The sequence below is a fragment of the Podarcis raffonei genome, chromosome 13, assembly GCF_027172205.1.
Source record: "Podarcis raffonei isolate rPodRaf1 chromosome 13, rPodRaf1.pri, whole genome shotgun sequence".
NCBI lineage: Eukaryota > Metazoa > Chordata > Lepidosauria > Squamata > Lacertidae > Podarcis > Podarcis raffonei.
In genome coordinates, this window is record NC_070614.1 from 42,118,551 (window position 1) to 42,144,084 (window position 25,534).

Genomic DNA, 25,534 nt, shown 5'->3' on the forward strand with positions numbered 1-25,534 from the left:
AAGATTATTTTTTAAGCAAGCTCGGTCAATGGGATGTTGTTGTATTGGGGGGGGGTATAATGCTTCTTTATATTTAAAACTGAGATTGATTCAATCAAGATTGCTATGGTGTGAGGAATCACAGAATTGTAGAGTTGGAAGGAACCCCAAAGGTTATCCAACCCAATCCCCTGCAATGAAGGAATCACAACTAAAGAATCTCTGAGTAAAAGATCATCAGTGAAAATGGACTCTCTAAGACCTTGTGGATGGAAAGAGACTTACACTGCAAGCCTGGAAGACTAAACATCCAATTACTGTTAATATCAGCTGGCAATGACAACTTATAGAATACAAAAAAGGAAGCAATCAATTCCTCTTGTTGTTATTTGCTTTTAAAAGCAGCCCTTCAAATTAAATCTGCGATGCAATGCAAAAATGTTGCTTGAATTTCACACAGATCAAAATCCAAATGATTTCACTTCACTGCTGGACAGAAACACTCTGTAAAGTGTAGATGTATCCCACCAACAATGTCATGCAGCACTCCCTGATTGGACAAAAATTCCTCTTAGTGTTGACATAACCAAGACAAATTGGCATTGTGCACAACAATCCCCCAACAGCTCCCCAGTCCCTAAAAATAGCCTTCAACCTGAGTGCCCCTTTGGCCTAAGGCCAAAACAACGGGGGATTGTGGTTTAAGCAGGTCGACGTGAGCAGAGTCATACTCACGGAAACTTTCAACATGACCTGCTTAAACTGCCCTGCACATGCTGAAATATACAGGACAAGTACTGAGATTGAAGCCATTAGCAGAGGAAGAGATCTAATCAGCCTGGGTATCCTATGCCACTGGGCTAAATACCACAGTCTCAAGCCCTCTGACCCCCTTCAGGTTATCTTCTCCATCAGAGAGAAATGAGCTCAAAAACACCAAAGGAAGTAGTGTGTGCTAAAATTTTCTTCCCTTTTTCTGCTGAGTTCTCAGCATCTTCACAAATATGCACAGTGGGCCCTTGCTGGTGTCAGTTTTTATCGTGCATTCATGAGGACCTGTGTTCCTGATGGTATGGGGCTGGTTGTAAGGGATCCTGTTTCCAAGACTGTTTGGACTTGCAAAACTTTCGAGGCAAACATACCGTTATGGGAAACCTCCCCGAATCTCCAAGCGATGAGAGACTCCAGGAGTACCTGAGCTTTTCCCAGGGTTCAGTTTCCTTTTGGAATGACGGTCAGCACAAACAAGGTGTCTTTCAGATATATGGTTTTATTTAAGCATATATACAACCTGAGCATAGGCTGGAGGGGCTCCCAGTATTAACACCCCCATAGGTATTGCTTGTGGGTGCCTGGGCTCCCAGGGCCCCCCTGGAGATGGCGCCCCCTGGTGTTCTGTCAGACGGGAAGCAAATGTGAGCTATGGACCCAGGGCCGTCTTTAGCAGATTTAGCGCCGGGGTGCAAATATCCGCCCAGTGGCCCCAAATTACCATGGGAAGTGGGAGGGCGAAGCTGCACACTGCCAGCCATGGGGGGCACAACTCACCCCCATGCCACTGTGGGAGAGCAATCCCCACGGAGGCTTGGGAGGGAAGCTGCACACCCTGTCAGCATCGCCCTTGAGCCAGTGTCACCAACTGGACTCATCCACTTCAGCCCCGACTGGGCTAGGCGAGCTGGGTAGCACTTCCAGAGACCACCTTCCACACAGGAACAGGTCAAAGTGCTGTGGACTCACAGCTTAGAGTTGTGAGCACCGGATTCACTCCAACAAGAAGACAGTCGTCGCACAGCAGAGTATAGCAGAGTATAGCAGAGTATAAACGACTTGGAGAGCAGCTCTGTAGAATAACTTCTTTATTCTATCTACAACTATTATACAACTATATACAGAGCTAAATGAGGTCTAAGCATAAATGAATGCTAAACTGCACTGAGTGTCTGCAGCTGCTCTTAGCAGCAACCTTATCTATACACACGATCTCTAACACTCAGTCTCTCTCTCTCCGACACACTGACTGACTGACTGACTGACTGACTCTTTGATGTGGTGCTGGAGCAGAATAAGTAGAGAGCAGAACACGCCTCCTTCTCTCTGGAGAATCACCAGACTCATCAGGATATTCTTGGATATGGGAGGGGTGAAATCTCCTCACACCCGCCAGCCATATAGTTGGTGGGGCGCAGCTGGAGGGCGTGCAGGGAAAGGGGAGGCCGCCAGCAAAGTCACACAGCTCCATCACTTGCTGGGGCGCCCCTGAGAGGCCAGCGCCCTGGCGCGACGCACCACTAAGCCCTATGGGAAAGACACCTCTGTATGGACCCCTCCAGAGTCCAGGCTGGTGTTTGGTTGTGGGTTTATTCTACAAGCTGCACTGCATTCACACAGCACTTTATTTCATTTCCCTAGCTGTTAATTTCTCCATTATATCTGAGCATTCACACAATGCAAATAACACTTCTGGAAAACTAATGGAATATAGCTCATGTTTAGCACTCGTTTCCATGTTAGTTGGTTCCAGAAAAAAATCTACTTGCAGCTCCTTTAATGTGAGAAATGATGCGGGAACATTACGTGTGAGATATATATACATACAAATGAAAGGATATTAGAGGATCTTGGGGACCACCAGCTGCCAATTAGGGCAGGATGCCTATACATTTAAAACAGTGGCAGAGACTAGGGTCAGATATGTCCCTTTAGGTGTTGGTCATCAGGGGATGGCTTTTCCCCCTTGCCTTGTGTGCACCCCCCACCCCATTCCACCCCTAGGAGTCTTCAGAAGGGAGCCGTTGCCAGAAGAACAACTGAGAGGGGAGAGAGACTCTGCGGCTGCCATCAGGGGATGGTTGGTTTCACCAGTGTGACCCCATCCACCAACCCTAGGAGCCTTCAAAAAGGAGTTGCTTAAAGGACAATTTGCACTGACCTATTAGTAAGCTGTATGCTTTAGTTAAATGTTTAGATATGTCTAATTGTTGATCATTGTTGTTGTTTTTCATGTTACGTTGCAGTTTCTGGTATTGTTAGACTAATACTGTACAGTGGTACCTCTGGTTACGAACACTTCTGGTTACGAACACTTCAGGTTATGAGCTCCGCTAACCCAGAAATAAGCTGCTCCTGGATGCAAACTTTGCCCCAGGATGCAACCAGAAATCATGCACCAGAGGCATGTGTGCAGTGGGAGGCCCCATTAGTGAAAGAGTGCCTCAGGATAAGAATGATTTCAGCTTAAGAACGGACCTCCGGAACGAATTAAGTTCGTAACCAGAGGTACCACTGTATTTAGACTTTGGTTTTTCTGTGAACCACTTTGAGCAGAGATTTACTTGTGGATATATAAATAAATTGATGCTAGACCTCTCCACCTGTCCCTCAGGACTCTCCTGAGGCCACACCCCTCACCACCGTGTCCTATGACCTTTTAAAGTCCTTTATGGTGTGCAAGGAATGTATGGAAGGAAAGAAACTCTTGCTTGTCCAAGTCAAGGTTAAAGGTGTGAGTGGCTGAGTGTAGAAGCATCTGACTCTTACATAGCTGGGATGTAGTCTACCAGACAAAGGTAAGAATTGGTGTCCATTGGTACCTCTGGCACCATCCACAAGGGGTCTGTGGCCCCAGAAAGGTTTCCTATGTGGCCCTTGGATCAAGAAAGGTTCCCCGCCCTTGGCTGAAAAGCTGTAGCAAAGCTGGAATTTCATGCAGAGTTCGGAGACGTACCTACTGAAACTCTGCCTTCTGCACAAAGGTGAATGAATGGTCAAGCAGAGCCTCTGCTGCCCTCCTTTCTACCCAGCAGCCTAAGAAGACCGAAATTGTTCTACAGTAACAGAAACATGCCAAGATATTTATGCATAAGGTAGATAGTTTATTAAGACTGCACTGTGCTGTGGTCATTAATGAAAGGCAGGAGAAGGGAGAGGCCCACACAAGATAATTCTTCTGAGATGCATGTTTTGAATGGAGGTGGTTGGAGGGTGCGTTGAATGGCAGATCTCTCTCTCTCGCGGCTGTTGAAGCAGGCACATTCCAGCAAGGCCAAAGGGGAAACTCCAGTCTTCTCTAGAGTTCATGCTTGCAGATGTAGGCATTGCGTTTCTTGCACTGAGCATCGTTCCACTGCTTAAAATCTATAATGCAAAAAAGAAAAGACAAGGCAGGTGTTACTTCGTCTTTCTGGCGCAGATAGGTCAGTGGCTTGTAAAATATTGCCAACCACTTAGAAATTTCTGCTTTCCATGATTGAAAAGTAATGTTTCTAGTCTTCATGCTTGTAAAAGGATTTTTAGAGGGGCATGATAGAAAGAATTCTAGGGTTCAAAACAAAGGAAACTAGTACCCCCCCAAAAAAATCCAAAGTAGTTCTGCTTTCTGAATTATTAAAAAAAAGTGTGGGCTGGTCCATATGGGCAAATGGGGCACTGCCCCACCATCTTTGTTCTGGCCTCAGCCAGCTCCCAGATGTGCCTTCTTACTTGCAACCAGTCCAGAGGGTAGCTGTGGCTATAACTGCATCCTCCTTAGTCTGCCCTTGTGAAATATACTCAGAGTCGAGAGTGGATTTCTTGCTCTTTATTCAGCTCATAGCGGTGAGGAGGAATGGAAGTTCCCCCAGAATGTCTGCTTTATATACATTATTTACACAATAGGCCCCACGTGATTGGCTAATTCCGGGATTCACCTGTAGGCCAATCAGGTTGTGGATTCACTTCCACCTGGAGCTGGATTGGGTGGCTCCTGTGCACCAATCAGACTGCTGCATTCTGAATCCTATTGTCCTAGGACCAATCAGACTGCTGCCTTTTGGATCCTATTCAACTCAGTACATAACACCTTGCATAACTCAACAGGGATTGTGAGGGGACTAGAATTAGTTGGCTCTTATTGAGACTGGCTCAGTCTACTGTGGGCCTTCCTGCCTTCCTCCCTGCCAGTCCCAGTAGATGCACTAGCTACCACTGCTTAAACCCCTTTTCATTTCAGGACAATTAACTAGGGATGGCAGGATCTGTCGACTTCAGTTTTCTTGGTGTCTCACTTTTCCACTTTTAAGTTCACTTCCCTATATTTCCATGCCTAAATTCAGTTTGCCACACTGTGCAGTGAATTATTTTCAAAACCGTTATGAAAATTCACCAGTATTTCACTATGAATTTCTCCTACCAAACCCATTTTTAATATGCCATTTTGACTGATGTACTGTAGACATTTTTGCCATTGCTTGGTCTGGTGGGTCAAGAATGCAACGTGTGAACCTGGCTCAAAAGAGAGCCAGTGTGGTGTAGTGGTTAAGAGCGATAGACTCATAATCTGGGTCTCCGCTCCTCCCCATGCAGCTGCTGGGTGACCTTGGGCTAGTCACACTTTTCTGAAGTCTCTCAGCCCCACTCACCTCACAGAGTGTTTGTTGTGGGGGAGGAAGGGAAAGGAGAATGTTAGCCGCTTTGAGACTCCTTAGGGTAGTTATAAAACGGGATATCAAATCCAAACTCTCAAAACTGTGGCTATCAGACTTTGCCAGCTCACTAAGAACCACACTGGCCACACATCCTTGTCCTTTTCCAGACCCTGAGAATGGATTGCTTACCCGTGGATCGACGTAGCTCCACACAGTGTTCAGCATTGCGGTAGTTGTCTGGCTGGTTTATCATCCAGGACTTGTAGTTGTAGGTGGATTCATCAGCCCACCTCCATTTCCGGGTCTGCAGAAAAGAGACAGAAGAGATCACGTGACACGGGCAATGAAGGGCCCAGAAAGAAGGAAGATACTGTTGGGATGACACCAATGCAAGATCAACTGGATAGGTTGGCCAATGGGGAGCTGTTATCAGCTCTGATGCAGACACGCATAGAAAACAATGGAGAAGCAACATGTGAGATTAAATGTGGGAGAGTTGTGAGATAAGGAAGGGATGTCATTACTAAGGAGCTGTGCTGGCTCCTGGTTTGGGGGAACCCTTGGGCAAAGCCACATCCATCACAGACCATCACTATGCCCATCCGCTGCCACTTGCCACCTGCTTGTTTTGCCAGGCAGAAACCCAAGGGGCAAGCAGGCAGTGACATTTACTGCTCCTCTTCCTCAACCATCAATATTGCCTGGGTTAGAGTGAGAGGCAGGTGAACAAGCAAGTTGCAGTGATGAAAAGGAAGGACAGGTTGAGGAGGCTTTTATGGAAGGGCCACTCCCACTTGGGTATGGGCCCTTGGTCACCGGCCATGCTTATATGTGTGTGTGTGTGTGCGCGCGCGCGCAATTAAATTTTCTGTTATACAACTTAGAATACTCATTTAAATATCCTTAAAATATCAATGACTTCCCTTCTTCTCTTTCCATGGTTCATTTTGCATAACATAAATCCCTGTATATTTTACATAAACTAAACCATTCAGTATTCCATTATTACATGCACCAAAACTTATTTTCACTGTTGAATCTATCCTAATGCTACCAATATTTTCAAGTGTACACAATTTTCCCCCATATATTCAATAAACATTTTCCAAACTTCTTTAAACGAAATTCTTCTTGTTCTCTTATTGTACTGTAAATGTTAAGGCTGCAAGCTGCGCATATTCCATCAGCTTAAGGTGTCATTCTTCTTTAGTTGGGACCTCACTCGTTTTCCATTTTGGGGCTAACAAAACATGGGCCACCGTAGTGGCATACATAAATAACCTCTTCTGACACCTGTGAATTTCAGTCTGAGCTATCCCCAACAGAAAGGACTCTGGGGTTTTTTTTGGGGGGGGGCGGATATTTTTAAACTTTTTTTTCCCAATTCATTATTTTCCAATACAGTAACTCTTTTACCCTTTTACAGGTCCACTGCATATGAAAGAACGTTCCCTCAACCTCATTGCATCACCAGCCATGCTAAGCAGCTGCTACTCGGTGACGATAGCTAGGAATGGAGCAAGCTTACCTGACGGACATCGTGGAGCCCAATCCAGACGTCGCTTATTTCTTGCTGGTAAGTGGAAATGTGTTCGGCCACCAAGAGAGTCTCTGCTTTGGTGAGGACTGAGGCGAGGTGGGCCCCGCGGCCATAGCTCTGGCACTCAATCTAAACATGGAGAAGGAAAGAGTGGTGGTTTCTTCCCCAATGATCATATCCCATCAACAGGATTGGTCCGACGTGGCTCACCGGATGGGCGAGAGCCACCAAACCAGCTTCCTGGCAGGTAAGGGTGCTGAAAGTTGTTGGGAGAACTCTATTTCCCTCACAGAACAAGAATTGCCAGAGGTGGTCTTCTGGGCAAAATTGACCTGAAAGCTCAGGAACCAAGAAGACCAAAACTTTAACAGAGTGGGGGGGGAATTATAATTTATCTGGGAGACCACTGTAAGCAGATGAAAACATCAGCAGGATTCCAATAACACTTGTAATGTAGCAAATACTATGGAGACAATGGAGTGATATAAAATACGGACCACTGAATAGCATGCAGTTGAAAGGGTTGACAAGGGGAAGGTGGGAAGCCCAGAGATTCGAAGGAATCTATAAATATGGATGTGGATGGTTGTATTGTTATTTTCTTATACTAGTAAAATCAAATAAAAATTATTTCCACACAAAAAAAGAATCACCAGAGATGGATTGACTGATAAACCATTCTGAAAATTACATATCTGTGGTGGGAATAGAGTATCCTAACGACGCAAACTACGTTTGCCATGATTATTTGGTGAACCCATGACTATTTCAAAGTATAGAGCAGACAGGGCCTAAATTTCTTCCTCATCCCTTGTTCCAGCCAAACTCCTGAAATGGGAACTGGGAAGCTGACATATACAGCTTATATATATCACATCTGGGTGGCTGAGAAACACTTCTTACCTCAGCCTCTTGCCAGCTCAACTTATTGTCGAAATATGCATAGCAGTTGCCCTGGTTTTGCAGCCACTCCCTGGCACAGGTGTCGGCCTCAGCTGCATGGAGACAAGGGGGTAGAAAGGAAAGGAAAGAAGCACGAAATAGTCAGCAGATATTCCAAAGCATTTTTGCCTTAAAGCAGTAGAGGCTGGTCCATTAGGGCACTGTCCTCCCAACCTCAGTCTGCCCTTCGCCAGCCCCCACCTGCCTGCCTTCTTACACCCAATCCAGTAGGTGGCACTGGCGGTCAGCTTCCTCCTCCCTGGTCTCAGAGTTGCCCCTTGTAGAGCTCAGCAGGAAGAAGGATGGAGGCAAAACTAGCATCCGTTGGCTCTCCTCTCATTGGCTCTGGCTGTGCCATTACCTCCGACTCCACCTCCCTTTTGCCCTGCCAATCCCAATGATTGGTATAGTCATAGAATCATAGAATCATAGAATCATAGAATCATAGAGTTGGAAGAGACCACAAGGGCCATCGAGTCCAACCCCCTGCCAAGCAGGAAACACCATCAGAGCACTCCTGACATATGGTTGTCAAGCCTCTGCTTAAAGACCTCCAAAGAAGGAGACTCCACCACACTCCTTGGCAGCAAATTCCACTGTCGAACAGCTCTTACTGTCAGGAAGTTCTTCCTAATGTGTAGGTGGTCTTCCTAATGTGTAGTCATGATGCGTGGTAGAGTTACACTTTATTCTTAGGAATTGACTGTAGGGTAAATTCTGTTTGAGGTGAAGGGGGTGAAATGATTTATAATGAAGATATGATGGCCTGTCCGTTGGTTTCTTAAATGGCCAAACTGCTAGATTAGCAGATATACTATTGTGTCCAAAAATGTTATTTGCTGACTATGAAAGTGAGTTGTAAACTTAATATTAGGATGAATGTTCTGACACCATATAAAAAAATTATTGATATTACTGACGTTCCTAAATATTGAGAAAAGGTCATCCACAAATCTCTTTATATGAGTATTTCATCAAAATAAGGATTAGCCATTCGGTTATAAAAGAAATCTTCCTCAAGCTTTCCCATGAATAAATTGACTGTGCTGGGAGCACATGCACTGTCCATAGCAACTCCCCTAGTTTGTAAATAGAAATCTTCCTGAAATTTAAAAAAAAAATGTTCAAAAATAAGATCAACCAATTTCATAAGGGAAAAGGTAGGTGGATGTAGATTCTCTCTATCTCGGAGAATGTTATCTATAATCGTGCGGGCTTCCTCAAGGGGTATATTAGTATAAAGGGAGGATACGTCCATTGTAACTAAAATGCCTGATATGGGGATTTAAAAACCTTCAACCTTTTTAATGAAATCCATAGTGTCATGCAAGTAAGACTGTAATCTAACCACATGAGGATTCAGAATCCCAATGAGCAGCAGCCACCACAGTATTAAAGAAAGAAAAGCCAGCTTGAGCTACGCCACAGGTGGCATGGACAGGGTGCCTCTGAACATATGCTCAATGCACCTGTTTGAGATCAGTCCCTAGCTCACAAGCTCTTTCGCTTCTGGCTTTCCCAAAAAATGTTCTTTTTCAACCACCTAATTCCGGGCCGGGAGGGAAGCTTTTAAGTGATTGGGATTGTTAAACAATTGGAGCCTGAAAACTTTGCTCATCTACCACAAATAGAGATGAGGGAGAAATTCAACCAGGTTTGCATTTAAAAGCGAATCCACCCGATTCACCCTTTCTGAACCAAAGTGCAAACCAAAATTCAGTCATCCTTTGAAATTTGCATTCTTCTGAATTTTTCAGTGCAGTTCTGCGGTTGAGTAACATGTACCAAAAATGCATATACTGGGGTAAAGTATGTGTTAAAATTGCATAGATGGGTGAAAATAACATACAAAATGCATTACATTAGGAGAAATACCTTGCAGAAATGTGTGTGGTAGTCAAAAGTGCATTTAAGAATTTGTTCATTGGGAGAAATGGACACTAAAATATTGATACTTTTTTCATGATGGTTTTTTCCTGTTTTGAAAAAAGGTTGCAAATTGTTGCAGGCATGTGGAGGGCTGCATTTAAGATTGGGAAAATGAGAAACTTGAAGAGCCAAAATTGACAGATTTGTCTGCAAATCACCCAGAAACCTCCTCCTAGATTATGAGCAGCCTTCTGCCCGCCCAGAGTCTCTTACTTAAAGGCCCTGTAAGTGCTGAATTGATTCACCACTTTGTCTCTAGGGATGTTACTCAATGTGATCCACGGAGCAAGCCCAGATTATTTTTATCCTTGTTAACATGAGCCCAGTTCAAGGCACCCCATTCTAAAGAGCCAGAGGTTTAGTAGATCTTAGTGGATTGCCATTACTTGAAAATGAAACACCTACAGTTGTTTGAAATTCTGCTCAATTGTGACTAAGGCTTCTGATATCTTTCTGAAAGACTGAATTGGCCACCTAAAGGCATTTGAAGAAATTTGCTTTTCACCCAAGTCCACTTCTTAACTGGTCATATAATATCAGTATTTGCAAAGGAAACTAACCTCCCAGGAAAGGGTTGGAGACCAGGATGCCCAGAAGGCATAGGCTGAAATACGTGAAGAGTCCCATCTTCTGGTTGACCTTTGAGATGGGAGGAAGTAGAGATGGGAGAAAGAAGAGTATGTTCAAAAGGTGCATTTAGTGAATACTATACTATAGGGACGCGGGTGGCGCTGTGGGTTAAACTACAGAGCCTAGGACTTGCCGATCAGAAGGTCGGCAGTTCGAATCCCCGTGACGGCGTGAGCTCCCGTTGCTCGGTCCCTGCTCCTGCCAACCTAGCAGTTTGAAAGCACGTCATGTGCAAGTAGATAAATAGGGACTGCTCCGGCGGGAAGGTAAACGGCATTTCCATGTGCTGCTCTGGTTCACCAGAAGCGGCTTAGTCATGCTGGCCACATGACCCGGAAGCTGTCTGAGGACAAACGCCAGCTCCCTCAGCCTATAGAGCGAGATGAGCGCACAACCCCAGAGTCAGTCACGACTGGACCTAATGGTCAGGGGTCCCTTTACCTTTATACTATACTATACTAATTTCTAAGTTCATCAATGCATTACTTACTGGCTGGGACGTAAAAAATCATTTGAGACTTCCCGCCATGTTTCCCATAAATCATAGAGCTGGAAGGGACCTCCAAGGTCATCTTATTGAACACCTTGCAGAGGCATAAGATCCACTACAATATCATCCCTGGTGGGTGGTTATCCAGTCTTTGGTCAAAAACCTATAGCCAAGGAGATCTCACCCACCACCTTCTGAGACAGAAGTCCTTGCCGAAGAGTCCACCATCATATCTCAGAGATTTTGAAAACATTTTGCTCTGCACTCTGCAGGAACTCACTCACTAAGACTTATGGATCACCTCCCCAGAACTTACCTTGTGATGCTGTTCTCCTAGGTAGACAGGTGTGGTTGTCAACTGAGCCAGGTACCTCTCTGATGGTCTCACCTAGTCTGGGCAGCTGTTATATAGACCCCAGACAGGGGTGGTGCAATACCAAGATGAGCAAAATGCTGCAAGGAAATCCTGGTCCGATGCCTTTAGTTTTGCATAATTTAAGGCCAAATCAGGGGAATGTTGTTTGCTTCACTAGCCTTGAGCATTGCAGAAAGGGCATCAACCTCTCCTTCATTTTGGTGGGGAAAAGCATATTGAAGGGGGGAGAGAATTTTGAATCTATTTCCTTCTGAAGAGGAAGAGGAACCATATTCTTAATCAACCATGAAAACACTTGTTCACAGTCCTTATTGCCTCTGCCACAGTCCTTATTGCCCACCCACCACTGCCATGTGGCCCTTAGAAGGTTACCTGGAAAGAAATGTGGCACACTTTTTGCCACTATGTTATACCAGTCCCCAAGGCAAGTTTGCACCAGAAATGTCACACAAAGGGATCAGGATCTTGCCTCCCACAGGACTGTACAAGGGTCCCTGATTATAAAATCATAGAAAATGGGAGATACGTAGCCACTCCAGCAATATATCTCTATTTCCTCACATCCAGAAATGCAAGAAGGGCTTTCACTCTTGCTAGAAGCTCAGCCTTGCCCTCACCAGTTCTGGAAGGCTCCTATAGAAGAGTCCCATAATCACAGAGACTTTGTGCCTGCCCATTAGGGGAAATAGGAAGCCCCGAACATATATATTTTTAGATGTCCTTTTTTATGTTGAGATCCGTAGAGAAACCATTGATCCTTTGCTGAAGAGGTTCGCTGATCTTTCAGACAAGTCTAATCTTAATTCTCTCCTCTTAGGCAAAGATCACAAGACGACCTGGCTGGTAGCCAGATTCTGCACCCAGATTTGTAGGCACAGATCATCCTCTAGAATAAAATAGCTTACTAGGGAAATGCTGAAGTCGCCCTTTGGGGTGCCTCAGGGTCAATTTTTTATGGTAGCCCAAATCTCAGTTGTACGGGTGTATGTATATATCTCAATTTTAACTCATGAGCTATTGCTGCAATCTGCTCCGATTTATGAGCGCTGTTTTTATTGTGTTATGTTACGTGAGCTGGTCTTTGACCGTAATAAATTATCTATCTTGCCTCCCTTACAGGGCGATTGTGTACACTCTAATAATATAATTAATGGTTCTGCAGCCAGGTGGCACCATTCTTCTGTTGACATTAAGCAGCTCTGACCCAATACGCTGCCTGGAGGAGCAGATGATCCAGGAGACACGTGTGCATGTCCCTGAGCTCTTCCTAAGAAGAGCAGCATCAAGGAATCATCACTCACAAGTGTCTGATGTGTGACATTTAAAACATTAAGTGCGTAGTTGCAATGACCTAATGCTCTTCACATCCTGTTCAGGTAAACACAGCTTTCAGATGCCATCTTGGAAAGCGGAAATATCACCATGTCCTCCTGTCCCCCCTTTTTTTTTCAGGACAGCCCCTGTTTTCTGGCTCCTTGCTAAATCGCTGCCCATATTTTGTCCCTATTTTGCTGGGGGGGGGGGTTCTGGCAGTGGAGGGGAAAGGTAGAGAACCCCTTAAGAAAATCTCCTAGCTCCACCTTCTGACCATTTTATCCAAATCATGCTCTGCTGTAGCCTTGAAAAAAATGAAATACAAATAAAAATCTTGATATTTCACAACTAAAACCTTTCTTTTTGTCTATCTTAAACATATCGTTTAATTGGAAGAGATAAAAAGAAAGGTTTCGGTTGTGAAATATCAAGATTTTTATTTGTGTTTCATTTTTTCAAAAAGATTTGTTAGGAAATAAGGTTAAAGTACTATCTAAAATGTATAGCTTGCTTTTAGAATGGAACACAAAAGATGAAAAGGTAGAGTCGGTAATGATACACTGGGCAAAGGACTTGGGACATAATATTCAGATGTCAGATTGGGAAAGGTTATGGAAATCAGATTTGAAATTTACAGCATATTGTACATTAAAAGAAAACTCCAGTCATACCTCAGGATAAATGTGCTTCAAGTTAAGTATTTTCGGGTTGCACTCCGCGGCAACCCGGAAGTAACAGAGCACGTTACTTCCGGGTTTCACCACGCCCACATGTGCAGACGGTCAAAATGACATCATGCGCAAGTGTGGAAGCGGCGAAATGCAACCCATGCACGCGCAGATGCGGGTTGCATTCGCATCAGGATGTGAACAGGGCTCTGGAACAGATCCCGTTCACATCCCGAGGTACCTCTGTATGTGAAAATGATGTACCGATGGTATTTGACTCCTACAAAGCTAGCAAAAAATGTATAAGACAAATTCAAATATCTACTGGAAATGTGCAGAAAAAGAAGGTACCTTTTATCATATGTGGTGGACTTGTAAGGTAATAAAAGCTTTCTGGGAGATGATATATAATGAAGTGAAAAGATGCTTAAAATAATCTTTGTTAAGAAACCAAAAGCATTTTTATTAGGAATTACAGGTACCAACATACCAAAGGAGCAGAAAATACTCTTTATGTATGGAACAACAGCCGCCCAGATGTTATTAGCCCAGAGCTGGAAAGAAGACAAAGTCCCTACCAGAGAGGAATGGCAAACCAAACTGATGGACTGTGCCAAGATTGCAAAGCTGATCAGAAACCGAGAAGATAAAAACTATAAAAGAATGGGAAAAATTTGTAAGTTACTTAGGAGATCACTGTAAGCATATGGAAACAATAGCAGGATTTTGATTCACTTGTAGTGGAAAAAAATAGTATGGACAATAAGGTTTGATATAAAAATTGGAGTACGGATGAATATGCAGTTGTAGGTGTTTAAAACAAGATTCCATGGAGGGGATGGGGGGGAAGTCTTGAGATTCAGAGAATCTCCTTATACAGATATCTTTTTACTAGTTTGTGTTTATTTGTACTCTGTATTGGTAAAACCAATAAAAATGACTTTAAAAAAGAAAGAAATAAAAATGAGGAGCTGTCACAAGAGGTAAGGAAACCAGCCCCCTTCTGCTTACCCCCACCCCAGTCTTTTGTTGAGAATTGGGGGCAACATATACCCTTTAAAAACTTTTGCTAACATGCAAGTGCATGGCATAGAAGATGCTACCTTCCCTTCCAAAAGGCACATGAGGCTACCACTTTGCTGAAGCTAAGCAGGTCTCAGTTTGGACAGTGAGCGGATGGGTGACCACCTAAAAATCACATGCAATGCACATTGGGTTCCATGGCAGAATAATAATAATAATAATAAATTTTATTTATATCCCACCCTCCCCAGCCGAAGCCGGGCTCAGGGCGGCTAACAACAATAAAACAGTACAAAAGTACAGCACAAACAACACTCTAAAATCATTCATTATAAAATTAATTAAATTCAAGCCACTAGCCACCATTGGGCCAGAGCTCCGCGAAGATTGCCGAGGGAGGGAGTCAGGCTGTGCCCTGGCCAAAGGCCTGGTGGAACAGCTCTGGCTTGCAGGCCCTGCGGAAAGATGTCAAGTCCCACAGGGCCCTAGTCTCTTGTGACAGAGTGTTCCACCAGGTCGGAGCCACAGCCGAAAAAGCCCTGGCTCTAGTTGAGGCCAGCCTAACTTCTCTGTGGCCTGGGACCTTCAAGATGTTTTTATTTGAAGACCGTAAGTTTCTCTGTGGGGCATACCAGGAGAGGCGGTCCCGTAGGTACGAGGGTCCTAGGCCGTATAGGGGTTTAAAGGTTAAAACCAGCACCTTAAACCTGATCCTGTACTCCACCGGGAGCCAGTGCAGCTGGTATAGCACCGGGTGAATGTGATCTCACAGCAAAGACCCCGTAAGGAGTATCGCTGTAGCATTCTGCACCCGCTGGAGTTTCTGGGTCAGTCTCAAGGGCAGCCCCACGTAGAGCGAGTTACAATAATCCAATCTGGAGGTGACCGTCGCGTGGATCACAGTGGCTAGGTCAGGGCGAGAGAGGTAAGGAGCCAACTGCTTAGCTTGGCGGAGATGGAAAAATGCTGCCTTTGTTATGGCTGCAATCTGCGCCTCCATGGAAAGGGAGGTGTCGAAGATTACACCCAAACTCTTAACGGACGGTGCTGGCACTAATTGCGCCCCCGCAAGAGATGGGAGTTGCCCCCCCAATCCCATATCGTCCCGTCCCAGCCACAGGACCTCTGTCTTCAAAGGATTTAGCTTCAACCGGCTCCCACGTAACCATCGAGCCACAGCTTCCAAACATCTGGTCAGTGTGTCTGGGGCCAAGTCAGGATGGCCATCCATCAACAGATAGAGTTGGGTGTCATCGGCATACTGATGGCAACCCAGCCCAAAACTCCGGACAAGCTGGGCGAGGGGGCGCATAAAGATGTTGAAAAGCATCGGGGAGAGTATCGCACCCTGAGGTACTCCACACACCAAGGAGTAGCGCAATGACAATTCCCCCCCCCCAGCACCACCCTCTGTCCCCGACCAGAGAGAAATGAGCACAGCCATTGAAGGACTGTGCCCTGGATCCCCACGTCGGCAAGGCGGTGGTCCAGAAGTTCATGATCGACCATGTCGAAAGCTGCTGACAGATCTAGAAGAATCAGCAGCCCCAACCCGCCTCGATCCAGCTGTCTACAAAGATCATCTGTTAGGGCAACCAGAGCCGTCTCGGTCCCATGACCAGCGCGGAAGCCGGACTGGAATGGATCCAGAGTCAATGTTTCATCCAGAAACCCACCAAGCTGTTCAGCAACCGCTCTCTCAATCACCTTACCCAGGAACGGAAGATTCGAAACCAGGCGGTAACTGGATAGATCTAAAGGTTCTAATGATGTTTTCTTTAAGAGCGGGCGCACCACTGCCTCCTTCAGTTCCCCTGGGAATGTCCCCGTGCCAAGGGACAAATTGATGATATCCCCCAGGAGGGCCCGCACCTCGTCTGGACACGCTCTAATCAGCCAAAACGGGCACGGGTCGAGAGGACAGGTGGTGGGCTTTCCAGCTCAGAGAAGTCTGTCCACATCGGCTGGGGATATCCGGTCGAAGTGGTCCTATACTGGACCCGAGGACAGTCGAGGGGCCTCCAGTTCCTTTATTGTATCCAAATTGGCAGGGAGGTCATGGCGGAGCAACAAGACCTTCTCCGCAAAAAAAGCTCGCAAATGTCTCACAGCTGTGTGTCAAATTATTTAAATTTGGCTGTCCCTCAAGGGACGTTAAAGACCTGATTATACTAAATAATTGCGCCGGGCGAGAGCTAGCGGATGCAATGGAGGCCGAGAAGTAAGACTTCTTAGCAGCCTTCACCGCCATCTCGTAGGTTTTCATAAAAGCCCTATAAGATGTTCTTGAGGCTCCGTCACGAGCACCCCGCCATACTCGCTCTAGCCGTCTGAGGTCCTGCTTCATTTTCCGGAGCTCCTCGGTAAACCAGGGAGCCCGGTTTCTGTGGGGTCGCAGAGGCCGCTTAGGTGCGATCTCATCGATGGCTGCCAGGGGCTGGATATTCCAGCCCTCAACAAGCTCAGTCAATGGGTCGCCAGGGGGAGCAAGGTCCCGCAAGGCTTGGCGGAATCTATCAGGGTCCATCAGCCTCTGCGGGCGAGCCCAAATCGGCTCGCCACCTAAGCAGGGTGGGGGTGGAAAGTCAATCCTGGCTTTCAGAGCATAGTGATCAGACCATGGCACCTTCATCGAAGGAGATATGATCACATCTATACCTACGTCAAAGATCAAATCCAGCGTGTGGCCTGTTTGATGTGTGGGGCCCGAAACAAACTGGGAGAGCCCTAGTGTCACCATGGAAGACATCAGGTCCAGAGCCTGTGAGGAGGGAGTGGCATCAACATGGATGTTGAAGTCCCCCAATACCAATAGGTTAGGGAACTCCAAGGCCCAGCCAGCCACCGCCTGCAATAGGCCTGACAGGGTGGCTGCTGGTGCACTAGGTGGCCGGTACACCAGCCAGACAGCCAAGCTCTCCTCGGAGCCCCACACTAGGCCAACACATTCAATGCCGGGGATCGAAGGCAGAGGAGCAGTGTAAATAAATAAATATGCAATTGAATGCAAGTCAATGTGTGGTCTGTAGGTCCATAACACAGCCACCTTGCTGAAATAGTCTGGGTGTGATCCCTGCAGAGATGGAATAAATACCTGCAAAAATTGCTGTATGCTACCTTGAGTTCCCTTGAGAAAATGTGAGCAATAAATGAATTGAATATCAAACTGGGGTGAAGCGAGAGAGAGAACACTTCAGATTGAAAAATAACATGCCAGGCTACAGAACGGACTCATTTCTTTTCCCTTGACGTGAAGACCTTCTACATGCAGGGATTTTATTTTATTATTATCACTTTAATGGAAGACGACCAGTCAGCTACCTGGGATGTAAAGCTTAAGAAAAGCAGCAAGTGTTTTCATGGTTGATATTGAACGCTCTTTCCTCATCCAATTTGGGTACGGATTGAAAAGGCCAGACATTTTTCAATACACATTGCCCCATCTAAAAAAAAAATATTTAAATGCACGATGTCCTTTCTGCAGTGCTGATGAACAGCGATAAAAGCCGCTTTCCACAAGTTCAGTCTTCGGTTATGCAAAACTGGAGACTCTGGGCCAGGACTTCCTCAAAGCAATTATCTCACCTTGGTATTACACCATCTCTGCCAATGGCCTATATAACAGCTGTCCAGGAAAGGTGAGACCATCAGAGAGGAACCCGGCTCAGCTTTGACCACATCTGTCTACCCAGGGAAACAGCAACACAAGGTGAGTGGCTGGGGAGATGATCCCCAAGTCTTGATGAGAGGGTTCCTGCAGGCAGCAGATCAAGGGTACGGATATGCTTACAGCCTAGGACCCTCGTACCCACGGGACCGCCTCTCCCATTATGCCCCACAGAGGACCTTAAGGTCCATATATAACAACACCCTAGAGGTCCCAGGCCCTAAGGAAGTCAGATTAAACTCAACCAGTGCCAGGGCCTTTTCAACACTGGCTCCAGCCTGGTGGAACGCTCTGTCTCATGAGACTAGGGCCCTGCAGGATCTGATTTATTTCCACAGGGCCTGTAAGACAGAGTTGTTCCGCCTGGCCTTTGGCTTGGAATCAACTTGATCCCCTCCCCCTCTTTCCTTTTCCCTTTCTCCTTCTGTGATGGAACTCCTATTTGGGGACTTCCCTGGCTTTTTTTCTGGCCCACGTAGGACCAGTCTGGATAGTTGGCCTTGGCGAAGACTTGACGTTTTCATCCCCCAAAAAGTTTTTGATTTGAGTTCCTACTGAAATGAGGCTGCCTTTTAATGTTGCATTTTAATCTTGTTTTTAAGTTGTATTTCAATCAATTGTTTTATACCTGGTGTTAGCCGCCCTGAGCTGGGGAGGGCGGGGTATAAATAAAATTTATTACTGCTACTACTACTACTACCTTTGAAGGTTGTTGATGCATAGAGAAAGTCATTCAGGGGAAACATCTGGTGGAAGTCAAAAGCTGGAGTCAAAAGTGGGTGCAGCGTTCCCCATCTCTTTCTCTGCCACCCCAGCTCTCGCTCCTCTTTCTACTCAGCTTTGTGGGTCAAATGTGATCAAACCTGGGCCACAGGATTCCCACCGCAGATCTAGAGTATGGGGAACTTTCAAAGACTTTGAGATGAGATGATGGGTTCATGGAGGAGGTTCTTGCAGGAAGTTGTAGCAGCAAGGGCTGTAGCTCAGCGTTAGTTGCCTATAGAAGGTTTCAAACTTACTGTTGTTTCCACTCTCAAAGGTCAACCAGAAGATGGGACTCTTCACCTACTTCAGCCTTTGCCTCCTGGGCATCCTGGTCGCAAATCCTTTCCTGGGAGGTGAGTTCCCCTTAACAAATACTGACATTGCATGACCAGTTAACAAACGGACTTGACTGAATACTTATCACCAGATCTTTTTAGTCTTTCCAAAAGATATTGGAGATAAGGCTAACCCAAAATCTCCATCAGGCTCATTCAGTCCTTAACATTAGTGGGTCTCTTTGGTTTAGTTGGTGTTGTTGGACTATAATGTTCTTTAGTCCTGAGTGCTGACCACACTTGGTGGGGCTGATGGGAGTCAGGAGTCCAATGAAGTGGAGGGCACCAGGTTGGGGTAGGCTAGAAAGTGTTGGACTAGGGCTGGGGAAACCCAGTTTCAAATCCTCATGCAGCCATTAAGCTCAGCCTTGGGATGGACACTATCTCTCAACCTAACCTGCCTTGCATGATCCTTGTGTAGTTGAGAGAGGCATGTCAAGCTCCTGAGAGGACTGGTGGTATATCAGCAAAAGGCAAGTGAGATGCAATATCAAAGTTCAGGGGCTGTCAAGCAAAAACGTTTAGGGTGTAAAACAGGGCCAATAAGGGGTGTGGCCTGTGAGAGGGGGTGTGGCCTAGGGAGAGTTCCAAGGACCAGATAGAGAAGCTTGGAGGGGCATTTTTGGCCCCAGGCCTGATATTCCCCTACCCCTGGAATACCCTTCCATAAACAGTTCTGTGGGGCAAGTCTATGCCACCTGTCATCTAGGGATGAGGTAGGGTTTTCTTCCTTACAGGGAACATTCTCCCCTAACTTCCAGGGTGGATTTGATTTAAATCAAATCGATTTAAATCATGATTTAAATCACTAGTCAGTAAGACTTGATTTAAATCTTTCTTTTTTACAGAAAGACTCATTCTTGCTGGTATAATCTTAATATTGACCAGCAGATGAAGGTTTCATTTTTGGAATAATAAATTTTCAGAGTAGTTTTTACAGTTGTATCAAAAATTACTGATTAGGTTATACTATTAGAAATACATAGACAGATAATTATGAAATTATTGTGAGGCTTAATAATTAACTGTTTATATTTGGACAACCTTTCTGCTGTACTTTATTGGAAGGAGAAAAATACTCATTTCCTTAATAACAAGTTAAGCAATTTATTTAACTAAAACAATAACATTATAGCATATGTATCCATGTTTGTTAACTGAGGTGGTTAAGCAATTTTTAAAAAAACTTAGACTAAGTTTTAGCACACATGAAAAACTTAAAACAAATCCTTATTCCCTGATGAATAGCCTTTGGAGTATAATGTAACTTAAATAGAAAACTATCTTTAGAAAGATTTTTCCTCCAAAAGCATTTTGTTTTAAAAATCCAATTTAAATTTTTAAAAAACCGATTTAAATTTTAAAAATCCATTTTAATTTTTTTAAAAAAACCATTGATCTTTATCCACCCTGCTAACTTCTAAGCAATCTGTCTGCCCAACAACAACACCGTTTCTGTCTCTCTCTCCACGCAGCTGAGGCTGACACCTGCGCCAGGGAGTGGCTGCAAAACCAGGGCAACTGCTATGCATACTTTGATGCCAAACTGACGTGGCAGGAGGCTGAGGTAAGGAGCACCCAACTAGTTACATCCCTACAATTTTGAAAGCAAAATTTGAGAGTGATTGAAACTTGTACAAAGCAGAACTCATGATTTGGAAAGTTTTGCTCCTGCACCAATCCAGCTGGTTGGATATGATCAGAGGGGAAGTTTTCTTTTCTCCTTCTCTCACCTCAAAATGAGTACAGCGGTACCTCTGGTTAAGTACTTAATTCATTCTGGAGGTCCGTACTTAACCTGAAACTGTTCTTAACCTGAAGCACCACTTTAGCTAATGGGGCCTCCTGCTGCCGCTGCGCTGCCAGAGCACGATTTCTGTTCTCATCCTGAAGCAAAGTTCTTAACCTGAAGCACTATTTCTGGGTTAGTGGAGTCTGTAACCTGAAGCATATGTAACCTGAAGCATATGTAACCTGAGGTACCACTGTACTGCCCTGAATTTCTCTCCCATCTCTACCTGCTATTATAAAAATATTGAATATGACAAGCTGATAAGTAACAATGTTACCTTAAAACTCAACATCAAGACTTGTGCTTCTTAGACGTATCCCTCAAATTAGGGGGGGGGTGTTAAGTGACTTTTTTAAAAAATCCACAAAATTTAAATTCCAGTGTGGGTGGATTCAGCTCTGCACCAGCCCTGCTGATAGGGCAGGGCAAGATAGGATGTTACATCTCTCTTTTCTTCTCTGTCCTCAGATTGAGTGCCAGAGCTATGGCCGCGGGGCCCATCTTGCCTCTGTCCTTACCAAAGCAGAGACACTCCTGGTGGCCGAGCACATCTCCACTTACCAGCAAGACATAAGCGACGTCTGGATTGGGCTCCACGATGTCCGTCAGGTGAGCTTCTCTCATGTGCTCCATTCCTGGCCCATATCATCCCTGAGTGGGGATTCCTTAGCATTGCCACTCCATTTTTATCCCAATATCCTCCCAGGCAGAATCCCAAATTGGACAAATTCCTGGAGGATAAGGCTGCCATCCTCTGCCTCCAGTCTGGGGTAGTAATTCTTCTGAATGCCAGATGCTGGAAACTTCGGGAAGGTGTGTGCTGTTGCCCTCAGGTCCTAATAATAATAATAATAATAATAATAATAATAATAATAATAATAATTTATTATTTATATCCCGCCCATCTGGCTGGGTTTCCCCAGCCACTCTGGGCAGCTTCCAACTGAATATTAAAAACAATACAGCATCAGACATTAAAAACTTCCCTAAACAGGGACACCTTCGGTTGTCTTTTAAAATAGTTGTTTATTGCCTTGACATCTTCTGAGAGGGCATTCCACAGGGCAGGCACCACTACCGAGAAGGCCCTCTGCCTGGTTCCCTGCAACCTCACTTCTCACAGCGAGGGAACCACCAGAAGGCCCTCGGCGCTGGACCTCAATGTCCGGGCTGGATGAAGGGGGTGGAGACGCTCCTTCAGGTATACTGGGCCGAGGCCGTTTAGGGCTTTAAAGGTCAGCACCAACACTTTGAATTGTGCTCGGAAACATACTGGGAGCCAATGTAGGTCTTTCAGGACCGGTGTTATGTGGTCTCGGCGGCCACTCCCAGTCACCAATCTAGCTGCCGCATTCTGGATTAATTGCTTGCAGGTTTCTCTCAGGCATCTGGTTGGTCACTGTAAGAACATGATGCTGGGCTATGATAGGCCATTGGTCTGATCCAGCAGGCTCTTCCTACATTCAAATACACCATTTTGTTATTTTCCACGGGAGTCCTTCTCTTTTCCTGCATCATAGCTGCCCACTGGCCAGAACTCTCCAGCTCAGCTTTTGCGCTGGGCTCCTCCCACTTCCTTGACCACATGATCTGTTCCGTCTCTTTCGTGCAGATCAAGTAGAATGGCGCCCCATTCCTGTTTGACGGAGCAGTGGCCCACTCTTACCTCAGCAATCTCCCAAATTTATTCCCCCATGTTGCTGCTTCTCCATTGTTTTCCATGAGAGTCCTCCTCTGCAGCTAACAGATCCCCACTGGGAAAACTCTCCAGCAAGTTGGCTTCATCCAATTTCTCTATCTCGCCCCTTCCATCACATGATCTGTTCTGTCTCTTTTCTTCAGACCAGGAAATGGAGGTGGGCTGATGAATCCACCTACAACTATAAGGCCTGGATGAACCACCAGCCAGACAACTACCGCAAAGCCGAGTACTGTGTAGAGCTGAGACGAACCACAGGTAAGCAAGTCGTTCTCAGTGTCTGAGAAATGACAAGGGCATTTTAGGACAGGGATAGGAAAGCACAGGCCTGGGGGCCAAATATGCCACTTTTCTGGCCCTTGGAATTCTTCCCAGCCATATCCTCTCTCCCTTGGCCATGACTACCCTCCCTGACTCTGCTCCATGGCCTTGCTTTGCGTTTGTGCCTGGCTGGACTGTGTCCTTGAACTCTGGCTTGTCTGGATAGAGCAGGCAGGGGGAGGTGGGAGTGTGTGTGTGTAGAAACCAGCTTATTGGACAAGGGTAAAATTAACATTCACTGCTCCACCCACTTTTGCCTCTGGCCCCGCCCATCAATGGCATGTGGCTCTCAGGAAATTGTCCAGATAGATATGCAACCCTCAGGCTGGAAAAGGTCCACCACTCCTGATTTAGGGACACAATGGCTGGCCAGGTTCTGAATATATCATGAGATGGAGAGCTACAGCTGATGTATGCAATACCATAGCATGTGAATACCATAGCTTGCAGCTGTATACACACTATACCTTTAAGCCAGATTTGAAACACATTCTTTCCCTCACATAATTCTGAGCACTGTAGTTTCCCCCTCACAGAGTTACAGTTCCTTGCACCCTTAACAAACTATAGTTCCAAAAATTCTTCAGGGGGATGTGCTTTGAATGCGCCGTGTGCGCACAGAGTCTACAAATAACACCCAAACCACAGAGAGGGCATGCTCTCCTTTTTTCCCCAAAGTCAGGGTAGCCAGCATGACACCCTTCAGATGTGCACTTACAACTCCCATCTGCTCTGGTCCACATGGCGAGGGGTCAGGGATGGTGAGTGTCATTGTACAAAAAAATCCCGAGGTCACAAGGTTAGCTACCCTTCTCCTAGAGTGCTCTTGAGCAAAATTATCTAGCCTCAGATGTGAAAAACTCTCGGGGAAGAAATATACAGATCAGAAAACAAACTGAAACTTTACTCCTTCGTTTTATTTGCCTTCACACGTTTGAACATTAGAATCAGTTCTATTTGCTTTCCCCCTTAAAAATATTAATCGTGGGAACTTGAAGCTCACGTGAAACCTGGGATTTAATTGGAAGTTGGCAACATCCTGCAGGTCTCTTCAGTTCAAGCTACAGAACCGCCAAACCAAAGGGCTAACTTGAGCCTTATCTTCTGCCTCCTAGACTTTAAACAGTGGAATGACGCCCCCTGCAGGAAACTCAACGCCTACATCTGCAAGCATGAATTGTAGGGAAGACTGTATCACCCGACTGCGCCTGCCGGGATGGAACTGGACCCGGGCACAAGAGATTGGCTGACTTGGTGGATGTGTCTCTCTGATGCCATTACTCTCCCTCCTTCCCCAAAGCCAAAGACCAGCTCCTCCTGTTCATCCTGTTTCCAGTGCCATCTCTGAGGAGCTGCTTCTATTCTCTGCCTCTTTCCCTTACACTTTTTGTGTATGTGAGTGTATCTCTGCAGGTACAGTGTGATGTTAATAAACTCTTTCTTGTGCATCTCTATTTCCTGGCATGCTCCTTTAATTCTAGATGGCTCTCAGTCCGCTCAGCCTCTAGAATGGCCACATGGGGTAAAGAGGTCAATAGGAACACACTCTCCGCTCCTTTGTGCATTTGAGAGAATTTGGAGAGGTTACTGCAGCTTCCTTCTCTCTTGCACAGGATGATACAACTTTAGTCACAATCGTGCCATCAGCTGTTGGCCATGCTGGCTGAGTCCAGCACCTTTTGTGGGGGCACTCCATTGGGCTACACGATGCTAGAATTTCCTTCTTCTTAACTGTTAAAGCAGGGGCAAAGAATCAGCGGGACTCCAGATTGTGCTGGACTCCAACTTCCATCATCCCTGATCGTAGGTCATACTGGCTGATGGGAGCTGGAGTCCAGCAGCATCTGAAGAGCCTAATTTCCCCTCTCCCCTCCTCCCTGGATAGTAACAACAGGCCACACTATCACACAAAGTTAGATGTACAATTGCAAAGTACTCTGTGCAAAAGCGCTCTGCAAAAAATACCCAATGAGCCTTGTGCATTTCCAGCCCGACATGCATGCATTGCCAACGCAGACACAGAAGACACCTGGCATCTTCCCAGGACGACGGGATGTACAGTATTTCCTTTTGAATTCCACCACCACCACACCAAATTTGTACCTATGCATATAAGCTGTTGTTGTTGTTGTTGTTTAATCGTTTAGTCGTGTCCGACTCTTCGTGACCCCATGGACCAGAGCACGCCAGGCACTCCTGTCTTCCACTGCCTCCCGCAGTTTGGTCAGACTCATGTTCATAGCTTCGAGAACACTGTCCAACCATCTCGTCCTCTGTTGTCCCCTTCTCCTTGTGCCCCCAATCTTTCCCAACATCAGGGTCTTTTCCAGGGAGTCTTCTCTTCTCATGAGGTGGCCAAAGTATTGGAGCCTCAGCTTCACGATCTGTCCTTCCAGTGAGCACTCAGGGCTGATTTCCTTAAGAATGGATAGGTTTGATCTTCTTGCAGTCCATGGGACTCTCAAGAGTCTCCTCCAGCACCATAATTCAAAAGCATCAATTCTTCGGCGATCAGCCTTCTTTATGGTCCAGCTCTCACTTCCATACAGCACTACTGGGAAAACCATAGCTTTAACTATACGGACCTTTGTTGGCAAGGTGATGTCTCTGCTTTTTAAGATGCTGTCTAGCTACCAGATGCAAATTTGTGCCCTCTTTT

General features: G+C 45.7%; 2 protein-coding genes across 2 annotated transcripts; one reads left to right on the top strand and one right to left on the bottom strand.

Moving 5' to 3' along the window:
• Positions 1–3,878: 3,878 nt before the first annotated feature.
• Positions 3,879–10,431, bottom strand: LOC128400203 (C-type lectin BpLec-like). Its single transcript, XM_053362294.1, has 5 exons — positions 10,356–10,431; positions 7,828–7,919; positions 6,913–7,053; positions 5,574–5,688; positions 3,879–4,116 (listed from the first exon to the last, which is right to left on the bottom strand). Exons 1-5 carry the CDS (start codon positions 10,420–10,422, stop codon positions 4,049–4,051), a joined length of 483 nt encoding a protein of 160 aa, XP_053218269.1. The 5' UTR covers positions 10,423–10,431; the 3' UTR covers positions 3,879–4,048.
• A 7,297-nt stretch (positions 10,432–17,728) lies between these two features.
• On the top strand, positions 17,729–24,329 carry LOC128399715 (C-type lectin-like). The gene is made up of 6 exons (XM_053361406.1): positions 17,729–18,005; positions 19,003–19,081; positions 20,539–20,630; positions 21,324–21,464; positions 22,698–22,812; positions 23,991–24,329. Exons 2-6 carry the CDS (start codon positions 19,015–19,017, stop codon positions 24,056–24,058), a joined length of 483 nt encoding a protein of 160 aa, XP_053217381.1. The 5' UTR covers positions 17,729–18,005; positions 19,003–19,014; the 3' UTR covers positions 24,059–24,329.
• The last annotated feature ends 1,205 nt before the right edge of the window (positions 24,330–25,534 follow it).

Bases quoted from the DNA above. Each gene is read 5' to 3' on its own strand.
- LOC128400203 (XM_053362294.1), bottom strand. From the start codon at position 10,422: ATGGGACTCTTCACGTATTTCAGCCTATGCCTTCTGGGCATCCTGGTC. The intron at 7,054-7,827 runs GTAAGAAGTGTT...CTCCATGTTTAG, and splicing joins TGAGCTGGCAAGAGGCTGAG to ATTGAGTGCCAGAGCTATGG. The intron at 5,689-6,912 runs GTAAGCTTGCTC...TCTTTTCTGCAG, and splicing joins GGCTCCACGATGTCCGTCAG to ACCCGGAAATGGAGGTGGGC.
- LOC128399715 (XM_053361406.1), top strand. From the start codon at position 19,015: ATGGGACTCTTCACCTACTTCAGCCTTTGCCTCCTGGGCATCCTGGTC. The intron at 20,631-21,323 runs GTAAGGAGCACC...CTCTGTCCTCAG, and splicing joins TGACGTGGCAGGAGGCTGAG to ATTGAGTGCCAGAGCTATGG. The intron at 21,465-22,697 runs GTGAGCTTCTCT...TCTTTTCTTCAG, and splicing joins GGCTCCACGATGTCCGTCAG to ACCAGGAAATGGAGGTGGGC.